The sequence below is a fragment of the Ctenocephalides felis genome, unplaced genomic scaffold, assembly GCF_003426905.1.
Source record: "Ctenocephalides felis isolate EL2017-DRISC unplaced genomic scaffold, ASM342690v1 CF-g0.4_SCAFFOLD_01170, whole genome shotgun sequence".
In the NCBI taxonomy this organism is placed as follows: Eukaryota; Metazoa; Arthropoda; class Insecta; order Siphonaptera; family Pulicidae; genus Ctenocephalides; species Ctenocephalides felis.
Window position 1 is genome coordinate 79,777,585 of NW_020537324.1, and position 26,809 is coordinate 79,804,393.

Genomic DNA, 26,809 nt, shown 5'->3' on the forward strand with positions numbered 1-26,809 from the left:
TTAATTTATCGCACATTTTTTTCCCTGTAATTCACTGATAACACGATATTTGATTCATTGTGTCTTTAGGAGATGAAAGTACGAAACGTCAAAATATTTACAGAACATCTGGCACTTTGACAGCTGACAGTTGAACTGGAGTGAAGTCGGCGAGGAAAATGATAGGCGGCAATTTTGAACGCGTCATAATTTGAAATTTGAAACTCAAGTTGAACTTTTTATTTCTTTTCAAATATCTTTCATTATTTTATTTTATTCTATGTAAATAAATAATATTGTTACATTCTTTATTATGTAATTTTGTGTTAAGTGCATTATTGAGTTTACTATATATTGTAATTTATTCATATTGTATAATATTTGTATATATAAATTGTTATTCATAATGTAAACAAGTCTTCTTTGTAATAAGTGGAAATATTTAAAAAATAAAAATAAATAAAAATAAAAATAAATATAAGAGTATTTGAAACAATTTTTTTATTTTATTCAAAAAACTAAAAAAATGTCCTGATATCATATATTGTTGTTTTTGTCTGTTAGTCATTTATGATATTATATTCAAAATAATAGAAATAAAAATCCATAAATAGTATCTAATAAAAAAAATCATATAATAAAAAATAAAAATAATACAAACGCTCAAAGTCTCGCGATCATAAGTTTCATTAAATAAGAACTTTTTATATAATAGATTTTAAAATTTTAGTTAACATTTTAAAACAGTCAAAATATGGTGTATTTGTTTATTTAACTAAATATCTTTTTAGTTTGTTTTAAATCCCTACTGTTAACTCTTGTTATTAAGTTTAATAATATTTTTTTGATTCTTATAAGTTTTGTGATTTATTACAAAATTACGATAATTTTTTTTATTATTATTATTATAATTATTTTTATTATTATATTATTAACTTCCCGTAGGGCATGTTATAGCAATCGCAAAAAATCGAAAATGAACATTTTTATATATCTTTACGTTTCAAAACCTTCTGAACATTTTGGCATACCTTAAAAAAAATGGATGCTTGTGTGTGTGCGGATACAAATTTTCGTCGACGATTTCGGGAACACGGATGAAGCGATTTGAATAATTCAAAAAACATTCGATTCGTATTGATAAGGAGACGTGCTGATTAATTTTTGGCAAAGGCAGGTCTAGCCATTTCGAAGATACGGGGCAAAAAGTGCCAAAAATGGTAACTCGATTTTTACCAGAACGGAGCGTCCGATTTTAATAATTCAAAAAACGTTTTACTTGTACTAAAAAGATAAAGAACTGATCAAATTTTCATGAAGGCAGGTCTAGCGGTTTCGGAGATCTAGTAAAAAAAGTAAAAAAAAATGCCATTTAGCGGTCAAAAATGATCATTAGACATATGCACATCAAATTATCAGATATTTTATAGAGATTTTAACAATAAGTATAAAGTTTACATTCCTATGGGTTCCGTACCAATGTTTATCCGTTAGACGGCGACGCGATTGTTTTTATTCTACTTTATTGTTTTTCTAGTATTTTTTTTTTTTACAAATTATATTTATTTTATTTATTAATTTTATTATTATCATTATTTGCTTTTATTTTATATTAAATCATCATAATTCAGATAACATTTTAATGAAAATAAGCTAAAGACGCTTTAAAGCATCAAAAATGATTTGTAGACAATATGTTCTTTTGTTTTATATAAATATCAGTACCAAAACAATTGCAAAATCATTTAAATCTTGCTTATTTAGTGTTTTAACGCAAATTTAACAATATTTGAATTTTGCGCCTCAAAACTGTCAACAATGGCTTCCGAACCGTCGGCCATTGTTGACAGTTTTGACGCGCGAATTACAAAACACAAATTCAAATCAAAATTATTTGCGCAAACGCATTATTTCTATAGAAATATTAGGAAAATCACATTTAATACAGTATTATATGTGAGAATGTATCCAAAAGTATATTCGAAGTTCTTAAAATAATGTCTTAGATATAAAATCAACTAAAAATAATTAAAATAATAGTATAAACTTAATAACAAGAGTGAATAGTAGGGAGTATAAGTTAATAAAATGTTTAGTGTAAAAATAAACAAATTCAGTATATTTTAACCGTTTCAAAATGATAACTAAAGTTTTAATTATATATATTTCTTCATTATATATAATTATATAAAATATAAAATAAAAATAAGTAGTTTATATAAATATTAATTAACAAAATAAAAATGAACCAATAAAGTGTCTAATCATTTGTCGATGAAGTAAACTGTTTCAATAATTATTAAAATGGTTAAAAAATTCCTGGCATCAATAAAAGCAGTGGTGACCCGTTTGGTTTTTGGGGCCCACGGATTTGTTGCCATTTGGCAAGTTACCCAGTACAAAGAAAATCTCCGATATTGGTATTTAAGTTGCCCTATTCTTCTGTTATTTTTTGAAGGAATCTTTACGTTAACCATTAAGGAGAACCAGGAATGGAAATGGTAAATATATATATATATACATATATATATATATATATATATATATATAATAACAAAATTCTAAACATTTTTTTAATAAGTAGAAATATTTTTTGTATTGTTAAATAATTTAGCAAAGCAAAGTAATATGCGACATGCATAAGTTTAAACGAATAATGTTTATGCAATTTTAGACTTGTTGCGTTATTTATTAAACTGAATTATATAATTTCATCTGCCAAGCACATACTGTCGGCTGTATATTATATTATTTTAATTTCTGGCACATTTCAGCTGCTTTGCGGCAATAATAATGTAGACATTTCATTTCTCTCGTATATTATATTCTTATAATATCGAGGCTCATAATTTCATCTAAATTCAAATTCCAAGTGAATTAACATTTCTAGCAGATGGCAGTTCAAATGTTTTCAATGTCAAACAATGATGAGTGTTTTTTTGTAATTTTTGCCATTTATTTCCACAATATTACTGTAGTTTTATTGCTCATTAAATCTTAAAAAATTTCCTTGACAAACTCTAAAAAAATTTATCAAAATCCGAATAACCGTTTAGGAAAAGTATCAAATCGTACACCCGTACGGACAAAAATTATATATAAAATATATATAGAGGTTTGATTTCTACATTATTAGTTTCGGAAATGACTAAGAAGTCCTTAACAGGATATTTTGCCTTCTGAACGACATGTCAATCATATTTAATGACCTTGTTGACTTTTTTTTGCAAATCATCAAAATACTATTTGATATATACTAATATTTTTTTAAAACTAGAATGGGTAATTTTATAATATTTAAATCTAAATAAAAGCCCTTCATTTGATAAAATGTTAATTGGGCAAGTCATTTCATCATACTTTACAACTAAACATTTAATTTTTGCAAAAGTTTTATTTAGGGAATTATAAGTTCTAAATATTTATAAAAATATATTTCAAATTTGTACAAAAATATAAAATTATTATTATTTATTTAAAGTTTAAATGTTTGTGAATGAAATTTCGTACAATTGATAACTACTTTCATAAAAATGTTTTTTTATTGTTTGATATACTCAGTTTTTAATAATTTTTTTTGTGAACTTCCCGTAGGGTAAGTTATAGTAATCACAAAAAAATCGAAAATGAAAAGGTTTATATATCTTTACGTTTCAGAGGTTTCTGAACATTTTGGCATACCTTAGAAAAAATGGATGTATGTGTGTGTATGTGTGTGTGTGTGTGCGTGTGTGTGTGTGTACGGATACAAATTTTCGTCGACGATTTCGGGAACACGGATGAAGCGATTTGAATAATTCAAAATTTGTATTGATAAGGAGACGTGCTGGTTAGTTTTTAGCAAAGGCAGGTCTAGCCGTTCCGAAGATACGGGGCAAAAAGTGCCGAAAACGGTAACTCAGTTTTTAAGAGAACGGAGCGTCCGATTTGAATAATTCAAAAAACATTTCACTTATTTCACTAATTTCAAAGTAAAAAAATGCCATTTGGCAGTCAAAAATGATCATTAGACATATGCACATCGAATTATCAGATATTTTATGAAGATTTCAATAATATGTATACATTTTGTTTACATTCCTACGGGTTCCGTACCAATTCTCATTCGTTAAACGGCGGCGCGGCGCTTACGCGCTTCGATATTTCGTCTCTATGCTGTTCAAGCAGTACGATTGCTTTGGAAAAAAGTTCAGAATTTCCAAAATATTTCAAAATACACTTTGCTTCAAAAAGTCTTTTTTTTCAAAAAAAAAAGTAAATTTTTGTCAAGAATTTATAGTTTCTCAAAAATTTAATTTTTCAGAGTAATTTTTTTTTCAAAAATGTTAATTTTTTACAAAAATAATAATTTTTGGTACGGAAAGTTTCAGCAATTTGCCTTAAGGCACTATGCCATACACCACTAGTTTTTGTTTCTAATTACATTAAAATTATTGAATGATAGTTGACACAGATTTAGTGTCAAAACGTACAGAAGAAATGTGCTAATGTTATTATATAATTTATTCATTTATGATAATTTAAATGTTAAAATAATTTTAATTTCCAGGTTTTGTCCATCAGTATTTCTCTATCTGGGCAGCGTAGTTCCAGCGATTTGGTTATTGGAATTAGATAAGGCGAGTGAATTTTTACCAAAATTGTAACATTTTCATTAAACATATGGTGCAAAAATTACACGAAAAATGTTTTAAGATAAGAAAAAAATATGAATTAATGCACAAATCGATTTCGTTTCAGGTTGATAGAAGATTAAAAGCGAGAGAAGAGACTTTTAACTTATCTGTTGCCGCAAATTTTCAAGACTTGAACAAATACTTGGGGGTAATAATATAATATAATATAATATATATATATATATACATATATATATACATAAATATATATATATATATATATATATGTCGGGAATTCCTTCCTGACGAAATAACTCCAGAACGCACGAACCGATTTCGACAATTTTGCATTCGTTGTAAAGGTCTCGGTTTCCTCAAGGTTTATAGCTAAGAAAATTAGTGGTGCATGGCATCGTGCCTTAATGCAAATTGCTGGAACTTCAAGCACCGTAATTAAAAATTCGAGTAATGATATTAGTGAGAATTATCAGAATTATGCTTGGTTAAATCAACGAGCAATTCTTGCCGCACAGAATAATGATGTACACGCACTGAATTTCACCATTCAATCAAAAATTGCTGGCGATTTGGTGACATACCAATGATTCCGACTGGTCTTCCGTTTGACTTCAAACGATTGCAATTTCCAGTTCGCCTTGCGTTCGCAATAACAAGTCGCAAGGCCAATCGCTTAGTGTTTACGGGATAAATTTCAAATAGATTATTTAGAAAATCATTGCTTTTCACCTGGGCAGTTATACGTTGCCTGTTCACGAGTTGGAAAACCATCCGCTTTGTTTGTGTTAACGTCAGACCAAAAAACAAAAAATGTGGTTTACCAAAGAGCACTTCAATGAAACGGATAATTTGCGGATTCACTTCCATTTACTTAGAGAAGTTCAACTAAAAAACACTTCATTTTTGTAATCGAAATAAATTCATTACTGTTGTGTAATAAAATCAAATTTTACCTTTTCAAATATAAAACAAACAAAACATTTCTTCATCTTGGCGAAACGGAGTTCGTCGGGTTTGCTAGTATATATATATATATATATATATATATATATATATATATATTAGGGTGGTCCTTAATATGGACATTTTTGAATTTCTTTGCACCCAAAGGCTCAAATGCTTCCAAAGAAATTAAAAAAAATCATCTAAAAGTTTAAGCTCTTAATATTAACATTTAGATAGTCCGCAATTCAATTAAAAGTTTCGTATATTTATTCTTCAAGTAAATTCTTGCGCCATCTGTGATTGAAGACTTGTAATTTCGATGGCAATTTATTACTGATAACTTGAGTGTCAAAATCACCAATTAAATAAACATTTTGCTGCAAAATTAATTTTGAGGCCATGATGAATAAATATAGTTAAACAGTCCACATGGATTTAATTAGAGGTTACGTGATTTATAAATATTTTTAAGTGTGAATTTACAAATGCTATCACAGATGGCGCAAGGATTTACTTCATTGTCTATTTTCTAGGTTCCAATACGTTTGCCCGAGATTCAACTTTCGGCCGAGACATGGGTGACTCTAATAGAACAATTTTTGATGTTAATTCTAATTGTCGGACGATGGATGCTCCCTAAGGGCGATTTGACCAGGGATCAACTCAGTCAACTTCTACTAGTCTACATAGGTAAAAAAAAGAGTGCGCGTAAGGTTTGCGATTGAAGTAAAACTTATTTGCTAATGTACAAGATGGCATTTAAGTAAAAATAAACACATCATATAACAGTTTTGAATAGTGTTTATCAGTAATATGGTAACGCTCGTGATGCACACATTTATTAGTGTTGACCATTATACACATTTATATAATGATAAATTATAAATTATATATTTATGATTGCATTAAAAATATGTATAATATTTACAAACAATAATGTAATTCAAGTCATACTTCAAAATATGACACGATCGGTTTGTCATTGTAATTATCATTTAAGACTCGAACCTTTATTAGAGAAATGACGTAATTGCTGATTAATAAACTCTATAATATTCGTTTACACAGTGGATAATGTTAAACAACGCCTGAACAAATATTGTTTTTACAATTTTACTCATCATGTAATAATTGTGTTTCAAGAACTTCATGTAATTAAAATTAACATACATTCATTGACTGCTTGTATTTAGTCAGTTTTACTTCAGAAAAAAATTCTCATGTTTTGAGTTTTTGAGTGCACGTTAAATTTTTGGTATTTCTTTTGATACTAAAAATATTGTTTTCACAATTTCACTCGTCATGTAATTGTGTTGGAAAAACTTCGTGTAATTAAAATTAACATACATTCATTGACTGCTTGTATTTAGTAAGCTTGATTTCAGAAAAAAATGTCACGTTTTGAGTTTTTGAGTACAAGTTAAATTTTTGGTATTTCTTTTGTTACTAAAAATATTTTATTTAAGTGTATATGTATAGGGTGTCCCAGCACTCAACGTCAAGGAAGTCAATGTCATAAGTGCCTTGAAAAAATAAAACAGAATATCTAACGTAGTTATTAGCTTTTGAGGGCAACCTAGAGTTTTAGTAATTTTTTTGTGAAATTTTTTAATATGTACAGAGTGTCTCAGAACTCAACGTCAAGTTAGTCAACGTCAGTAACTGTCCTGAAAAATGTAGTAAAAAATCCTGATGATGTGTTTTTGAATGTTAACTAGAACTGTAATAATTGTTTCACAATTATTAATTAATATAAAGGGTGTCCCAGAATTCAACGTCAGTAACTGTCTTAAAAAACTAGAAGAAAATGTCTGACGTTATTATGATCTTATTATTAAGATCTTTTAAGTGCAACCTAAAGCTTTGGTTGTTCTTTTGTGACTAAATTTTTTTCTAAAATAAGCATATAATATATACTTATTATAGAAAAAAAAATTACTTCTGGGGCACCCTATATATATACTATATATGTATAGAGTACCCCAGAACTCAACGTCAGTAACTGTCCTGAAAAACAGTAGAAAAAAATTAGCACACCTCGTTATGAGTTTTTAGGTTCAACCTAGAGCCTTGGTAATTTTTTGTGACTAATTTTTTTTTTAAATACGTATATATGTACAGGGTGTCCCAGAACTCAACGTCAAGAGAGTCAACATCTTGTAACAAGTCAAAAAAATTTTGGAACTCGTTTAAAAAAATGTATTAAAGTATGTTGGCAAGTTTATACATGAATTTATAAAAGAACTTCTTTTATAAATTCATATATGTTCTGGATGTCCCAGAATTCAACGTCAAGTTAAAGAGAATGATAGTAATGAATATTTATTAGAGAAATAACGTAATTGCTGATTAATAAATTCTATAATATTCGTTCACACAGTGGATTATGTAAAACAACGGCTAAAAAATATATTTAAAAACCTTCATGTAATTAAAATTAACATGCATTCATTGACTGCTTGTATTTTTTTTACTTTTGCGCTGGCGATATAATCTTATTCTTTGAACAGCTGTGATATGTCTCGCCTAAAAATAATTTTCTATTTCAATAACTTCAAAGATTTATAGAAACTACGAATAAAATAGAAATAATTTCTAATCAATAATCTTACGTGTAGTACATGAAACAAATGTTAAATTTGTTTTATTATTTTCAAGAAACAGGGTAAAATATTCTTCTGAATCAGGCATTTTTCATTAAATCAAAATTTATACTACGATGTAACTTTAAAATGTTTATTTATCTATCTATGCCGATTTCCTTGTTGATATCGGTACGTATACAACGTTGATGCCGGTACGCATACAACGACAGATCTCTATTCACTCGACACGACAGACCCGTATAGAAATGATCTCATCGAGAGCGAATGACAAATCATTGGCACTCGACTCTTATGTTATCTTATTTGCCGTAACGCACTTCCGTTGCATTTGTACGAATTTACACCCTATTCGCGCCTAAAAAAGTTTTACTTCACAATAATAATAATTTATTTATTTATTTTAAATATATAGCCCACAGATTTCTCCAAGAGGACTCAAAAATACAATTATTTTATATAATGAATAACAATTCAAATATATACAAAATTACAATATATAGTTATTAACATGAAATGCTTAACATAAAATTACATATAATGCAGAATGTAACAATATTATTTATAAACAGAATAAGATAAAATAATGAGATATTTGAAAAGAAAATAAAAAGGTTAACTTGTGCAGATGGAGATTATTCGATTATTAGGTGAAGTGTTGTGAATATCTAAGTATTTCATTATTAATTAAGTTAAAGTTAGAGAACATAATTAAAATAGGCGAATTTAATAAAAGAAAAATTAGATTTAAGAGTAGGATAATTGAAAAATAATTGTGAACGCGTAGATAGCCTTGGAACATTAAAGGATAGTTGATTAAGAATAAGAGGTCAGTCTATATAATAATAAATCCATAATTAATATTTTTCATTTACCCAGGTACTGCTGCGGATATAATAGAATTCTTCGACTCTTTCAAGGAGGACAAGGTTGCTAGTGAAAGAACTTTAGTTTTTTTAACACTGGCCATCTGGAGCTGGAGTTTACTCCAGTTTACTATCGTCTTAAGTGCCACAAGATCCAGAAAGCCCAGAGGCGTCGCTGGACAGAATGGCAGTGGCAGAAAAATCGTCCAAACTCAACAGTAAGAAATAGATAAAAACTAGTTGGTATTGGTATTTTGCCTTGAGGCAAGTTACATGAACCTCCCGATATGTATAAATGGTCGACTTAGTCAATAAAAAAAATAAATTTATTTATGAGTGATTAGAAGTATTCCGAGTAGATTTATTACACATTATTGAAAATCGAGCACGTCAACCCAGTCGGAGTATTTTTTAAAAGCAAATTTTCAAAAATCAATAATTTTTATAATTGAGCCAGTTTTTTGTAGGACTTTAATTGTTTAGTATGTTTATTAAGACCAAGTACTCCATCGTTATATGTAGTAAATCGTCTGATTTTAATTTTAACAAACGTCAAAAGAACTATACTCATTTTCTCAAACTTTGTTGAATTTTTTAAATTAAACTACTTGTCGTAAGGCCGTAATATTTCAGTAAGTTCTATGAAACTATGATATAGTATATCGCCAAAAAAAGTTCCGTAAAAATCGGCTTAAATTTATTTTTCAACACTTAATTACAAGAAAACGGCTCGGTAGATTTTCACCTAAAACTAATGAGTATGATTCCCATCTAATATCTTTCGAACAGTTTTTGATTTTTTAAAATCAATTCGGTAGAATGAGCTCAAATGTGGACAAAAAGTTTAACACACTTTTTCAAATTACAAAGAAACGGCTTGGCAGATCGTCTCACAAAACTGACAAACTATAGTGCTCATTGAGGTACATCGAATGGCTTTTAAATTTCTGAAATCGGTCCAGGCGTTTTTGAGCAAACGTCGATGAAAGTTCTAATTTTGAAAAATGCCAAAGAGACCGTACTAATTTTTGCAAACTTTGACGAATTTTTGAAGCTGACGAGTTGTCGTAGGACCATAATATTTTAGTATGATCTAGAAGACTATGGTATCTACCGTCAAAAAAATAATTATAAAAATCGACAAAAAAAATTTTTTTAACACCTTATTACAAGAAAACGGCCCGGCCGATCTCTACCAAAAACAAATCAGCACGATTCCCAACCAATATCTTTCGAACGGTTTTTGAATTTTCAAAATCGATTCAGAATTGCGGGCTAAAACGTGGACGAAAACATTTTCACTTTTCTGCGATTTACAAAGAAACGACTCGGACGATCGTCGCACAAAACTCAGAAATGCTAGTCCTCATTATAATACATCGAATGGTTTTTAAATTTTTGAAATCGGTCCAACCGTTTTTGAGAAAACGTCGATTTACGGCAAAAAATCTGTTCGCACACACACACACACACATACTTTTTGCAAATTTGGTCTTATTCGATTCAGAATGGCTTGAAACGTCGAGGAGAAAACATAAAATTAGCTATTCGGATTATTTGATGAAAACATAAACTTCTCCTTCGAGAAGTTAAAAATAGCAAGAAAGTCTTATTAGTTAAGTTGTATCATTTACCTTTTTAGGAAATCCCAAGGTTGTTGCTGCTCCATCGACGCATGGGGCATAGCCCTAAATATACTTTTGCAAGACGCCCCATTTTTAGCATTTCGTCTGCTGATAATAATTCACTACCGCATCGTGAGTTATATGAATGTATTTTTCACGTGCAAAAATACTCTGGTTATATTATTGCAACTTTATCGACTGTACGTTGTGCATGCCGAAGGAAGAAGAAAGTTGCAGAATGGAGGACGAAGGCGGAAAAGACGAGACCAGGTAAGACCAGAAGCTATATACTTAATAATAATAATAATAATAAATCAATGATTATCATTTTATTTTCATTGTTCACTTCTTGAACCAACTAGTTGGTTTGGTATTTAGCCTTGAGGCAAGTTACATGAACTTTCCGATATGTGTAAATAATCGACTTAATCAAAAAAAAAAATGTAAATAATATACTTTAATCAATCAATCCTACTTTAAAAAAAACGATAATAAGTTTAGCATAGTTTGACGAATGTTTAAAATTAAACTAATTGTCGTAAGGCCGTAATATTACAGTAAATTCTATAAGACCATGGTATATATCGCCAAAAAAAGTTTCATAAACATCGTCTTAATTTTTTTTCAACAGTTAATTACAAGAAAACGGCTCGGTAGATTTTCACCTAAAATTAATCAGTACCATTCCCAACTAATATCTTTCGAACAGTTTTTGATTTTTTAAAATCGGTTCGGTAGGATGAGCTTAAATGTGGACGAAAAATTTAACACTTTTTTAACTTCCCGTAGGGCAAGTTATAGTAATCGCAAAAAAATCGAAAATGAAAATTTTTATATATCTTTACGTTTCAAAGGTTTCTGATCATTTTGGCATACCTTAGAAAAAATGGATGTATGTGTGTGTGTGTGTGTGTGTGTGTGTGTGTGTATGTATGTATGTATGTGCGTGTGTGTATGTATGTGCGGATACAAATTTTCGTCGACGATTTCGGGAACACGGATCAACCGATTTGAATAATTCAAAAAGCATTCGATTCGTATTGATAAGGAGACGTGCTGATTAGTTTTTGGCGAAGGCAGGTCCAGCCGTTCCAAAGATACGGGGCAAAAAGTGCCGAAAACGGCAACTCAGTTTTTAAGAGAACGGAGCGTCCGATTTTAATAATTCAAAAAACATTTTACTTGTATTGACAAGATAAAGAATTGATCAAATTTTCATGAAGACAGGTCTAGCGGTTTCGGAGATCTAATGATAAAAGTAAAAAAAAATGCCATTTGGCGGTCAAAAATGATCATTAGACATATGCACATCAAATTATCAGATATTTTATAAAGATTTTAACAATAAGTATATTTTTTTTTACATTTTTATGGGTTCCGTACCAATGCTTATCCGTTAGACGGCGGCGCGGCAGTTGCGCGCTTTGACATTTTGTCTCTATGCAGAATAAAGCAGTACGATTGCTTTGAAAAACAGTTCAGAATTTCCAAAGTATGTCAAAATGAAAAAAACATATTTTTTTCAAAAAAATTTTGTTTTCAAAAAAAATTTTTTTTTTCAAAAAAAGTAATTTTTGTCAAATTTATAGTTTCTCTCTAATTTTTTCGAAGTAAATTTTTTTCAAAAATGTTAATCATTTTTAAAAAAATAATAATTTTTGGTACGGGAAGTTCCAGCAATTTGCCTTAAGGCACGATGCCTTAATTGCCTTAAGACAGAATTCCACTTACAGCTAGTTTCAAATTATAAAGCAACGGCTTGGCAGATCGTCGCACAAAACTGACAAACGATAGTCCTCACCGAAATACATCAAATGGCTTTTAAATTTCTGAAATCGGTTCAGGCGTTTTTGAGAAAACGTCGATCAAAGATTTCATTTTGACAAATGTCAATAAAACGAAACCAATTTTTGCAAACTTTGACGAATTTTTAAAGCTAAACGAGTTGTCGTAGGAACGTAATATTTTAGTATGACCTAGAAAACTATGGTATCTACCGTCAAAAAAAAATCATAAAAATCGTGAAAATTTTTTTTTTAAACTTCATTACAAGAAAACGGCCCGGCCGATCTTTACCAAAAACTAATCAGCACGATTCTCAACCAATATCTATCGAATGGTTTTTGAATTTTCAGAATCGATTCAGAATTGCGGGCTAAAACGTGGACGAAAAAAATTTTTCACTTTTCTGCAATTTACAAAGAAACGGCCCGGTCGATCGCCGCACAAAACTCAGAAACGATAGTCCTCATTGAGATACATCGAATGGCTTTTAAAATTTAGAAATCGGTCCAGCCGTTTTGGAAAAAACGTCGATTTACGGCAAAAAATCTGTTCACACACACACACACACATACTTTTTCCAAATTTGGTCTCATTCGATTCAGAATGGCTTGAAACGTCGAGAAAACATAAAATTAGCGAATCGGATTTTTTGATGAAAACATAAACTTCGGGAAGTTAAAAATATTTTATAGAAAATAAAAACAGATGTAATAATTTTTTATCCTCAAAATCAATTGTTTTGTCAATACAAGCAGAAAGTTTTTTATATCATTCGAATCGGACGCTTATTTCACTCAAAAAATGCTATTTTTTGCACATTTAGCTTTGTATCTTCAAAATGGCAGGACCTGTCTTTGCCAAAAATTAATCACCTCTTCTCCCAATCATTACAAATTGAATGTTTTTTGGATCATTCAAATCCGATACTCCGTTCTCTCAGAAACTCGATTTGTAATTTCTGCACTCTTTGCTCCGTATCTCCGTAACGGCTGGACCTGCCTTTGCCAAAAACTAATAAACACATCTCCCTATCAATAGTAATCGAATGTTTTTTAAACAATTCAAATCGGTTGATCCGTGCGCCCGAAAACTTGGACGAAAAATTTTATCCATACATACATACACACACACACACATCCATTTTTTCTTAGGTATGCCAAAATGTTCAGAAACCTTCAAAACGTCGAGAAATGCAAAAATTTTCATTTTCGATTTTCGGCCCGTTACTATGACTACCCTACGGGAAGTTAATAAAAATTAATTTTTGTTCCCAAGGTTCATGATTTCGAGTTGACAGACATCAGTGTCATTTCTGGCCGAATGGTTAAGGATTCATCAAGAAAACGCGAAAAATATCATCGTGATGATGGGAGTGATGATGGTGATGAAGGAAGTAGACGGAACAAAGAACGTGCAGGCAGAAAAAAACATCAGAAAAGTGATGGATCATTGAGGTAAGTCCTTAAGGGGCACAACTAGTGTGAAATTTAAAAAAAATCGAATTTTCAATTTGTCCATATTTCGATAGGTTGTACCTTTAAAAATAACATACCGAAATTTTAAATCGATATCTTAAATTGTTTTTGAGTCACAGCCATTTAAAGAGTATATGTATAGTATATAGTAGGGAATGCAATACCGGTATACCGAATTACCGGTAAACCGCCGGATTTTTCGGCGGTATTTTTACCGGTATTTACCCCAAAAATACCGGTATTTTCGGTATTTTTACATAAGCGCTATTTGATACATAATACACTACAGTTTAAATTTCTCGGAACAAATTTATCTTTAACTTTCATAATCGCATAAACAGCTATATCTTCAAGTGATTCTATAGGATAAACAAATGTCAAATATTATCTCAACTCGTCATTAAATTGAATATTTATTGCTTTACTAAGGGCTTCAAATCGTGTTACAATAAATAGAATTGGACTGATAGATAATGGTGTTTGTTTCATCTTTTGTAAAAATGTAACGGTTTTTTTAAGTGATATTTGCGCCAAAATGTTTTATATCATACAGATTACCTCTTATAAATCGTAATCTTAATTTTTTTCTAACTGTATACATAATAATTATGATAATTACTAAATTTTTTAAATATAAATATAAATATAAATATAAATATAAATATAAAGAGAAATAGAATAGAAAGAGAAAGATAAATAGAAATAGAAATAAATATAAATAAAATAAAAGAAATATAAATAAATGTAAATGTAAAGGTAAATATAAATATAAATATAAATATAAATATAAATATAAATATATACATAAATATAAATATAAATATAAATATTAATATAAATATAATCATAAATATAATCATAAATATAAATATAATCATAAATATAATCATAAATATAAATATAATCATAAATATAATTATAAATATAAATATAATCATAAATATATGATATAGTATTTCACTCGCACGTTGAACTCACATTCGCCAAATGAGCCGGTAAATGTGCATATTTACCGGTGAATGTGCACATTCACCGAAATATTCACATTTACCGTAACATATATAATATAACGATCATTTAATCTTTAAGCGCGTTTTTCTCGAAACAGCATTTTCCGAATTTGCTACAGCGATTATTCCAAAACAAATTATCCGATCACTATCAATTTTTTTACATGTTCTATATATAGTTCTCCGTAAAATGAACTATCGATTTTTTGATCGGATCAAAAATCGAATTTTGGCAGTCCAAAAACGACCAAAATTTTGGGTGAAATTTGACTTTTTTTAAAAAAAACGCCGTCATTTTGTCAATTTTTGATTTTTTTTTTCTTTATTGCAGTGCATTTTACAGGCAATATTATCTAGTTTAACGAGAATTTTTTCTTTTAAATTTCATCTACGTAGAAGGCCGGAATCACTGCAGCAGTGAAGGGCTTTTTTTTGTCGCGCCGTTGGAGATCGACGATAACTTAAAAAATATTCAATTTTTTTCTTCAAAAATTTTACTATGTATTCCTAAAACATGTATAAATATATTCCTAAAATGTTGAAATGATTGATAAAGTAGTTGTTTTAATATAAATTCCCAAAAATCCCTTTTATTTTAGGCGGTTACACTAGTTGTGCCCTTTAATCCACCAGTACCAATTTCACAACCTCCTATTTTTCCCTCAGGCAATCCAGTAGCGTCCGCAAAGACACAGGCTACTCCACCGCCAGTTCCCAGCACACCGACGAAAAACAAACCCAGACTCGTCGACCAAAAACCAAACCTCCGCGTCTATCCCGTCAACCGCCACCAGAAAAACCAAAGAAACCACCATCACACAGTCGTCGCCATCGCACAGAGATCGACATACCGGAAGAAGACGTCGACGCGTCTTCGGAAGTGATATCACTGTCGCCTGAGAGCGATTTCGAGAAATATGAAAATAAATGCGGAACGAGGAGGAATCGCGAAGTGGTTTATTCAAGCGATTGACGCCACCAGATAGCCGTTGTGGCGATGTTTTTCTTGTTTTTTGCTATTTTGATTTGCTGCTTGTTGTTTATACACAGCGGTATCAGTGGTGAGGGACTTGTTATTGCTAAAGTTAAGAGGAATTGATACATAGATACAAACACACACATACATATATATATATATTAGGGTGGTCCTTAATATGGACATTTTCGAATTTCCTTGCTCCCAGAGGCTCAAATGGTTCCAAATTGATGAAAAACAATTCTCTGAAAGTTTTAGCTCTTAATATTAACGTTTAGATAGAGCGCAATTCAATCAAAGTTTTGTATGGAAATAGCATGAACTTACAAAACAAAGAGACTCTGTTATATTTAATAAAGTATGTATCAATTTTTTACTTGTTCAATTTACACCTAAGTCTGTTTTTACACGGTCTTTTTGTACACGATTTTGATATAACACGGTTTGAAAATTGAATATTTTTAATTTTTTTACACGATTTTATTCCATTTAGCACGATTTGAAATTTTATGTACTTAAATTTTTTTGTCAAATTTAATTTTTGCGATGTATTGTCATATCACAAAAAAGTATTTATGAAAGAAAAAAGTCTGAAACCATCGATAGTGTCGATAGTTTGCGAACACTAGCTTAAAGATTTAAGTGAATTCCCCTTTAGCGCGTACAAACAATTTTTACTGGTCAAAGCGAATGTGAATAGCACTAATTTAGGGGAATTATTATTAAAATAAACATGAATTCTTGTTCTTGAAAATTCTTGTTTTTCACTAATTTTAATAGTTTTAGAGATTAGGAACAAATCACCCATTTTTGTATAAGATCAATGTCTTTTTTTACACGTTTTTTTTTTACACGGTTTCTTCTGGAACCAATCTCCGTGTAAAAACAGACTTAGGTGTATTTTAATCTATAATATACTTTTATAATATTTTTTTAAACTTTATAAAAATTCTATTTGATACTGATGTTTATCAAATTTAAAAAAAGCTGAATAATGACACACATACCGTGTCGAAACGTATAAATAAATAGATCATTATTTATTGTTCTTTTAATTCGACGGTAGGCTGCAAATTAACATTTCATGAATATATATGTAACAGTACTCATCCAAAACGACTTAACCAATTTTTATGAAATTGTATAATCACGTTCGTTATGACTAACAATAAGAATCGGCCAACTATCTATTTTTCGTACCATTAAGTAGGTAGAGTTAGTTAAAATATTTTTTTTAGTTTTTGGACATTTTTTTATGATGTTTAATTAAAAGCAAATTCAGCCCTAAATGTTCAATCGCCACAAATTCCTATTTTAGTTATACATAGACATTTTATTTTAGTTCCAGTCAGTTAATGTTTTATACTTAACTTCATTTAAGATGTTTTTGAGCTTTGGAAAAAAAGATTCTTCATAAACACTTAATAATAATTCTAATTGCAATAAGTTAATTTTTTTTTACTTCACAACTTTTCTAGAAGTGATTAAATACACACACACATATGGCAAAACAACGTTTGCCGGGCCATCTAGTATATCTAATATATAAAATTCTTCTGTAATGATGTATGTAAGCATATTCCACCCAAACGATTATTCGGATTTTGATAAATCTTTCTGAAGTTTGTTAATTCTGAATTTTTTAGGATGTATGCGATTATAAAAATATAATAATATTGTAGGAAAAAATGCAAAAACAACATGTCATTAATTAAATATTTTGCTGCAAAATTAATTTCGATGCCATGATGAATAAATATTTCGTTACACAGTCTACATGGATTTAATTAGAAGTCAAGTGTTTTATAAATAGTTATAGGTGTAATAACATTTGGGTCCACAAATGCTATCCCAGATGGCGCAAGAATTTAATAAATATACGAAGCTTTTAATTGAATTGCGGACTATCTAAATGTTAATATTAAGAGCTCAAACTTTAAAAAAAAAAAATTTATTAATTTGGAAGCATTTAGACCCTTGGCAGCAAAAAAACTTGTAAATGTCCATATTAAGGATCACCATCATCTTGCATTTTATTTGAATTTCAAATGTTCCCATGTACATAGAACAAGGAAACAAGAATGAATAAAATGAGCTTGAGAATATATCCTTATAATACTTAAGAAAAACGTAATATTTCATCATGAATGTTTCGAGTTAAGATTAGTCCATTAAGAATAGTCCTCATAAAAGGGAACATCAATATATATGCTTCCTTATATTTATTACTTAAAATAAATATAGGAAAAGTGAATCAATTGAATCTAAACCGAAAGTACCAGCTACCTCTTTCAGTTTTTTATATATTAAAAACAACCTGTGTAGCTTTAAAAGTTAGTACAATGAAACTGATGTGTATTGTTAAAATAATTCACCTGTTATTATCTTTTACCATTTTATTTGTAACAATATTCATAATAATAATTCTTGTGGAATATAATCTAAGTATTAAAATAAAATTTACTCTCTATATACTATCCTGTTAGCATCTTCGTCATTATCAATTCTGATAATCTTTTTAACCACTTTAACTTCCTGAGTGGATCCATCGTCATCACCATCATCATTGTGTTTCCGTTTAACAACAGGTTGCGTACTCGTTACTTCTATAGTTGTAATATCATCTTCATCATTCGGATTGTTTTTATCTTTTTGCACTGATATAACTTTTATATTGTAACTGGTTGTTGTAACCCCTTCATCGTCTTCGACCTCAATGTGTTCAATAACATCCTCATAGTTTTCTTCAATATACGGATCAATGGTTACAATGTTGTTCTGATTTGGGTTGTAAGGTTCTTCAAACTGTTCACTAGCATCTTTTCTGATTTTATAGAAAACGTCTTTACGTCGTTGTAGCAATTTTGCACGGGTTTCTTCAAGGGTTTCAAATTCAGGAGCGTAACAGACGTGTAGGATGCCCCCGTAGAAAGAGCTGTCGTCTAGTTTCTTCTTGGCTATTCGTGCAGACTGTATGTTGTAGTAGGCGACATGAAAACATTCTGTAAAGAGCTCGACTTCGTAGTCGTTTGTTACGTTGATTGAAACTAGGTCTCCGTATTTTTGACAAGAGTTCTTAAGTTCGGCACGTAGGTTGATTTTGGGTACTCCGAAGACTAGCAAATGCACGGATTCGTTATTGGTTGTGTAAACCTATAAAGGAAACATTAGTAGTGCCAGTTTTATATAGTTTATATATATTTTAATCAATTACTAACTTTGACAGCTGTTAATTTACGGCCTTGTCTGTAAGGTGGTCTCGAGGTGCATAATTCATATTGTTTATGATGATCCAGCCGTCGTGGTACTTTAGTTGACATTATTATAGTATATTGATGGTAGTTTAAACACTTTTGATCGCTTTAATAGATTTGTTTTTGTTAATTTGCGATAATAACCTTAAAAGATCACTTTTGTTGTCATTATTGATGCGTAAGGCGTATGATAAGATGGCGCCAGCGACAGGAGTGGAGACATCTCAACGCGAAGCGGCAAACTTTTCAATAAAAACCGTTATTTTTCAAATTAGGTGTAAGTGGTAATTTCAATAATAATTGAAATTTAGCTTTAGACACATTTATAATATAAAGCATTTTGCTCTACCAAATATTTGGGATGATTTTTTACAAGCAACTCAAATTTATAATAGCATCAAAATATTTATAATATTTAAAAACAATAATGTAATTAAAGTCATACTTCAGATACGACATGATCGGTTTGTCATTGTAATTAGCATTTAGAGAAATGAAGTAATTGCTGATTAATGAAATTCTATAATAATTGTTCACAGAGTGAATAGCTGTAATATAACAAGCTTGAACAATTTCATTAACACTATCAATGAATAAACTGCATAGATGTCCATTATATGAAGTATATCTGTATATAAATGGTACACAGCTACACAAACTATTGTTGTGCTTGATCTCCTGTTTAGAGTAATAAATCTGAATATCAATTTATTCTTCATTAATTATAAAAATATGCAACGTTGTAATACTTAATAGCCATCATGATCGAAAAACATGTAGACTTCATCTAAACTTCTAAAAGTGTCTGACAATGAGATATAATTCTGGAAAAGATATATCTTCGGCATGATAGAATAAAGCTGTGCTACTTTAATATTTTTCAATATCTATAAAAATGCAGAGAATTATTATGTTAAACAACGCCTAAACAAATATTGTTTTCACAATTTGACTCATCATGAATTTGTATTTGAAACACTTGATGAAATTAAAATTAATATACATTCATTAACTGCTTAATTGTTTTTTTCTACTATTTCACTGGCGATACAATGTCATTGTTTGAGCAGCTGTAGTATCTATCTTGCATATAAAAATAATTTATATATATGTATATACATAGTATAACAACGAATAATATAAATTCCTTCAATAAACTTACGTTTCGTACAAGGCACAAATATTTCATTTATTTTATTAGTTTCACTATACAATCAAAACAATCATACTCGAGAAGAAGAAGTTTTACTTAAAAACACACACGCATACGCAAGCATACAGAATATTACTAACAAAATATTTACACAAGTCATTGATAACCATGTTTATTTATTTGACAATATATATATATATATATATATATATATATATATATATATGTGCATATATTAATTAATTCATACATTTTTAATTTAATTAATTTCTATAAGCAGTCATATGTAACCTTTAAACTAATTTTGTAAATACTAATTACTCATTGGTATGAGCAACCATGTGCTCTTTCAGGGTACTTGATTGTTTGAATACCTTATCGCAAATTTTGCATTTGAAATGGCGCTCTTTAGTGTGAATGAGCATATGTCTATTCAAGTGAAACGATTGTATGAATGTCTTGTCACAAATTTGACAAATGTGGGGATGTTTGCCAGTGTGAATGACCATATGTCTGTTCAAGGTACTCGATTGTTTGAATGTCTTATCACAAATTTGGCAAACATGGGGACGCTCGCCAGTGTGAATGAGCAAATGTTGATTCAAGTTATTCAATTGTGTAAATGTCTTATCACATATTTGGCAAATGTAGGGACATTCACCAGTGTGAATAAGCATATGTTTATTCAAGTGAAACGATTGTGTGAATGTCTTATCACAAATTTGACAAATGTGGGGACGTTTGCCAGTGTGAATGACCATATGTCTGTTCAAGCTACTCGATTGTGTGAATGTCTTATCACAAATTTGGCAAACATGGGGACGCTCGCCAGTGTGAATGAGCAGATGTTGATTCAAGTCTGACGATTGTCTGAATGTCATATCACAAATTTGGCAAATATGTGGCCGTTCGCCAAGGTGAATGAGCATATGTCTGTTCAAGGAACCCAATTGTGTGAATGTCTTACCACATATTTTACATTTTTTAGGATGTACCCCATTGTGAATTATCATATGTCTGTTCAAGGTACTCGATTGTGTGAATTTCTTGTCACAGATTTGGCAAACATGCGGACGTTTACCTGGCCCCTTTGCAGTATGAGCGCGAATATTTCGTTTTTGATTACCAGATTCATTCAAATGTGAAATTTGTTCTCCTGCTGGAGCACAACTGTGTTGATCTAAATGATATTGTTCAGTAAATGCTTTATCACACTTTGTGCATGTGAAATGTTTTTCACCTGTATGAGATTCTATATGTATTTCTAATGCACATGCATCTGGTAAAGTCTCTGAACAATATGTATACTTATGACAATAATTCACCATATGCTGTTCTAAATAAAGCAACTTTCTAAATGTTCTATTACACTTGTCACATTTATAAGGAGCAGTCTGAATTAATTCCTGTTTGACTTCTTCTATTTCTACTATAGAGTTCTTAAATCTCTTCAGACATGTTTTGTCATCCTCTGAACACGATTCATGATCTTCCTCCATTTCCTGTTTAATGTCTTCGATTGGATATTCTTGTGGTTCAATTTTAATTATCGGATCATCAGCAGCTTCAGACATTTTGAGATATTTGTGCACCGAGTATGTTCTACAAGCATTAACAAATATAGTTGGTTAGTTTAAATAAACTATTGTTAAATATGATAATTAATTTCACTAGAACATTAGCTGTTGACAGTTGGAGCATGGAGTATAACTTTAGAGAGTGCACTGCGTTTATGCTCTCGTAACATTTTACAGGAATGAATGTTTAAATTAATAATCATTGTAAACTGTCAACACAAATGGTTCTGAAAAAATAATATATTCATATTATGGTTTTGTCTATGAATATAATCTTACGTTAATTTAACACAAGTGTATTTTGAATGATGTATGTCGCCAAGATAATTCCTTCTTTAAAATACTTTATATTTGACGGACAGTAAATATGAATCAGCTATTGTTCAAAGCTTTTGCCTTACGCAGAGCTGAAATGTAAAGGTGAAATTAAGCAATAATTTTGCATTATTTATAATTCTTTCTAAATAAAATCAATATAACTAAAAGTTAAACACATGGAAGAACCTCAAAGTATTTTACACTACCTTTATGCTTATCAATCAATCACAAACACGTCTTTATAATATACAATGTTATTTTTAAACTCAAATTTATATTTAATATACTTATCATGACATTTAATTAACAATTAAATAAGCTAAATATAAAACGTTCTTTCGGTACATCAATTTGTTTGACAGTTGAACGAAGTTCGTTTCGTAACTTTGCCTCGCTTTAATCTAATGTCACTATTGCCAACCGTAAGAGCAGAGCATAGATGAATAAAAATAAATAGATCGCTATCTCATGCCATTTGACGTTTCCTCCATTTTAATTTATACAGCGATCTGAAGAAGGCAGCACTTGTACAGTATATAACATAGATAAATACGATAAATTAGCATATATATATATATATATATATATATATATATATATAAGGCATATAACTTGTTTACTTATTTATGGTATATAAATTAATCGCTGGCATTATTCCTAGATATGGTTCGTATACGTAATTCAAAATAAGAAAACCCTCGGAAAAAAGAAAGCACACGAATAAGAAAGTTATTTTTGTTTAAATTTCGTTTTAAACACTCGTGATGCACATATTTATTAATGCCAACCATTATACACATTTATATAATGATAAATTATAAATTATGTATTTATAATAGCATTAAAAATATGTATAATATTTAAAAACAATATGTAATTAAGGTCATACTTCAAATATGACATGATCGGTTTGTCATTGTAATTAGCATTTAGAAATGAACCTTTATTAGAGAAACGACGTAATTGCTGATTAATGAATTCTATAATATTCGTCCACACAGTGGATTATGTTAAACAACGCCTCATCATATAATAATTGTGTTTAGAGAACTTCATGTAATTAAAATTAACATACATTCATTGACTGCTTGTATTTTTTTACTTGTTCGCTGTCGATACAGTCTCATTCTTGGAGAAGCTGTAGTATCTGTCTTACCCATAATTAATATAATTTCAATTTTTGACCTCACAAATATATAGTAACTATAAATAAAACAAATTACTTCAATAAACTTACGCTTTTTACACGTCAGATTTTTCATTTGTTTTATTATTTTCACTATTCAACCATTAGCACTCGACTCGAGCGTAACGTTTTTTTCGTTGCATTTGCACAGATTTACCCCTTAGTCGCGCCTAAAGAAGTTTTACTTCAAATATTTTTGATTCATATTTTGACGAAAGGTCAAAAATTGGCTCACATACTTCTTCCAAATTTGGTTTCATTCAAATTCAGAATGACTTAAAACTTCAAATATAAATCAAATTTTCTGGTAAAAACACATACTACTCCTTAGGAAAGAAGAAAATTTTAATACTTTCGAAAATTTGTTTACCTAAGTTTTGAAACTTCAATCGAAAATATTATTATTACACAAACTTTGTTACTTTATGTAAATTTTGAGAATTTTTTCGTAACTTTAATTTATTTAGGATAATAATTTAAGAATTTAGGATAATTAAAAAGTAATAAATTTTCTAATTTCGCTTTAAGTCCCTTGAAAATTTCTATTCTAATTTTTCTAAATATTAAGAAAAAAGAAGAATACAATTTTAAGAAAATTTATAACTTTTTAAAGATTTCTATTTACATTTTAATTTTTTTCTAGAAAGTTATAAAATTGTTTGCAATTTTCATATTTCCCACTTATAAAGATATTTAAAATTATTTTTTTAATATCTACAGATTTTTATTAAATTTTTGTCAGTGAGTTATGAAATCTAAGATGAAAATTTAATATTATCTAAAAGATTTGTTTTCAGAATATTAAATCATTTTAGAAAATATGTTATTTTTTTAAATCTGTTCAAAAATTTATTTGCTACTATTTTTTTTTTTTGAGAAATTATAAAATTATTTGAAAATTTCATATTTCCAAAAAAATTGAAACCTTTGTTTTCTAAACTACTCTAGTATTAATTTTTCTAATTTAATCTAATTTTTTTCCAGAAAGTTATAAAATTAGTTAAATATTTAATATTTTCAAAGAATTAAATTTAAGAAACTTGTATTTTCTGAAAATTTAAACAGTTTATAAAATTTGTCAGTTTTTAAATCTCTTCGAAAATCATTTTTAAAACCTGGATTTTTCAGAATTTAAAAAATGAGTTAGAAATGACAAATGTTGAAAATTCGAAACTTTAATTTTATGAAAATTTGAAACTTCCTAAATATTTAAATATTTTAGATTTTTTTTGCTGTTTTACATCTTTTCAAAAATTATTTTTTCCAAATCTTTTGTTTTTGTCTTAAAATTAGTTGAAAAATTAATATTTTCAAACAATTAAAACGTTGTTTTCTAAAAATATGAAATTTTCAGAATATTCAAAGATTTTAGAAAATTTTGTTATTGTTGTAAAATATCTGAAAATTGTATCTTATTTCAAATTTATAATTTTCTTAGAATGTTCTTAAATTAATTAAAAAGTTTAAATTTTCGAAATTTTCATCTCCGTTTTTATCAAGTAAATAAAACCACTTATCAAAATTAGAAAATTTTCCAAAATTTTAAAGTATACTTTCTAAAAATTGCAGTCAAAACCACGATGAAAACTGGTGGGGTGGGTGGCATCGTGCCTTAAGGCAAATTGCTGGAACTTCCTGTACCGTAACGAATGTTCGAGGAATATTGAATGTTCATCATAAATAATTGTCTAATATTTATAAGAATTATATAAACTGAATTGCAGAGTTGAAATTATTTGTTTAAAGTATATAAGAACTTAGTCAGAATTAAATAAAAATCTGAATTATTATTTTCGATATACAAAAATTAATAAAAAAAAAAAAAAAATTGAAACAAACATTTTTTTTTCCAAAATCAATTACTTTGTTAAGACAAGCAGAAAGCTCTTTGAATCATTCAAATCGGACGCTTAGTTCTCTCAAAAACTGCCATTTTTTGTACATTTAGCTCTGTATCTCCGAAATGGCTGGGCCTACCTTTGCAAAAAACTAATATCCCCTTGTCCCAATCATTACTAATTGAATGTTTTTTAGATCATTCAAATCGGATGCTCCGTTCTTTCAAAAACTCGATTTCTATTTTCTTCACTCTTTGCTCGTTATCTCCGTACCTGCTAGACCTGCCTCTACCAAAAACTAATCAGCACATCTCCTTATCAATAGGGATCGAATGTTTTTTAAACCATTCAAATCGGTTGATCCGTGCGCCCTAAAACGTGACTGGAAATTTGTATTCATACATACACACACACACACACACACATCCATTTTTTCTGAGGTATGCCAAAACGTTCAGAAACCTTCAAAACGTCGAAAATGTAAAAATTTTCAATTCCGATTTTCGGCCCATTACAATAACTTACCCTACAGGAAGTTAAAAATAATGTATCATTTCAAGAAAGTCATCAGAATTGTTAATGACAAAGCCTCCAATAGAATAATATCTATATTTCATTTAAAAACTTAAAATTATATTCCACAAGAATTCATATAAATACACATAGTTACAAATAAAATTGTAAAAAAAAAATTAGCTACATGTGGATTGCTTTAGTAATTATATAACAACACTGGTGTCTTTGTCCCAAACATCGCACCTCATCGAATCCAAATTCTCAACATCAGCATTCATAGCCTTGGGTCTAAAAGTCGGTATTCTAGAAACACCTTTAACAACCTTCTTAGGACTCTTCGTTTAGCCGATAATCATGAACCATTGTGAGATGGGTATCGACATTGCGCAAACAGGATAAAGGAGTCCTGGATTAGTCAGTGCCACTTTTGTTTTTTGCTCTTGTTGTGTATCCGATTTGGATCTTAAATGTGTCGGTTTGTTGCGAACACAAGATAAGGGGTTGCGACCGGAAGACGATAAGGCTTTTCTTGGAGTCACTTTGTAAAATTCTTTATCTTCATAAACTTGGTTGACACGGTTTGATTTCTTGCCGTACTTTTTGGCAAAGTCTTTTTTAATTTCATCCAACTTTGTGGATTTGATTACAATTTTGTTTTCAACAACATCGGTGTTGATATGTTTAAAATATTGTCCTTCGCCAGGGGACTTGCTTAAATCTTCAGGCGAGAGGCAATCTAAGAAATTATCAGACTCGAGAGGTGTTTTTTCAATTTCGTTTACTATCGTCACTTGTTAGTTTCATGCACAGGTGTTAAAAACTCAGCAGAATCATCGTTTTGCAAAATAGGAGTCCTACAAAACTCTAACTCTGTACTTGGACTTCTAGGGTCAAACAAGTCTGACTTAAGGTGTGGGGTGTTAAAATACTCTTTTTAAGCTTGGGGACAGCATCCAGGTCAGTCTCAATGCAATCTAGGTTAGTCTCTAAGTACGACTTTCTACTTTCATTGGCACTACACAATGACTTTTCATCAGTGTCATTTAACAGTCTTTTCGGTTCTAATGTG

General features: G+C 29.5%; 3 protein-coding genes across 3 annotated transcripts in view; 1 reads left to right on the forward strand and 2 right to left on the reverse strand.

Annotated features, from left to right (window-relative positions):
- Positions 1–2,283: 2,283 nt before the first annotated feature.
- On the forward strand, positions 2,284–15,895 carry LOC113367727 (transmembrane protein 26; the record flags this gene model as incomplete). Its single annotated transcript, XM_026609308.1, has 8 exons — positions 2,284–2,480; positions 4,529–4,598; positions 4,720–4,803; positions 6,092–6,248; positions 9,041–9,245; positions 10,670–10,922; positions 13,728–13,891; positions 15,589–15,895. Coding segments are annotated over 8 exons (1,437 nt in total), but the record flags the coding sequence as incomplete, so codon positions are not given.
- A 2,384-nt stretch (positions 15,896–18,279) lies between these two features.
- LOC113366610 (RNA-binding protein 48) lies at positions 18,280–19,317 on the reverse strand. Its single transcript, XM_026608240.1, has 2 exons — positions 19,117–19,317; positions 18,280–19,051 (listed from the first exon to the last, which is right to left on the reverse strand). Exons 1-2 carry the CDS (start codon positions 19,216–19,218, stop codon positions 18,359–18,361), a joined length of 795 nt encoding a protein of 264 aa, XP_026464025.1. The 5' UTR covers positions 19,219–19,317; the 3' UTR covers positions 18,280–18,358.
- A 1,305-nt stretch (positions 19,318–20,622) lies between these two features.
- Positions 20,623–26,809, reverse strand: part of LOC113367729 (zinc finger protein 239-like) — an 11,689-nt gene continuing 5,502 nt past the window's right edge. Inside the window, exon 4 of the mRNA XM_026609309.1 lies at positions 20,623–21,485. Coding sequence (XP_026465094.1) covers positions 20,623–21,485 — 863 coding nt within the window. The remainder of the gene's footprint in view (positions 21,486–26,809) is intronic.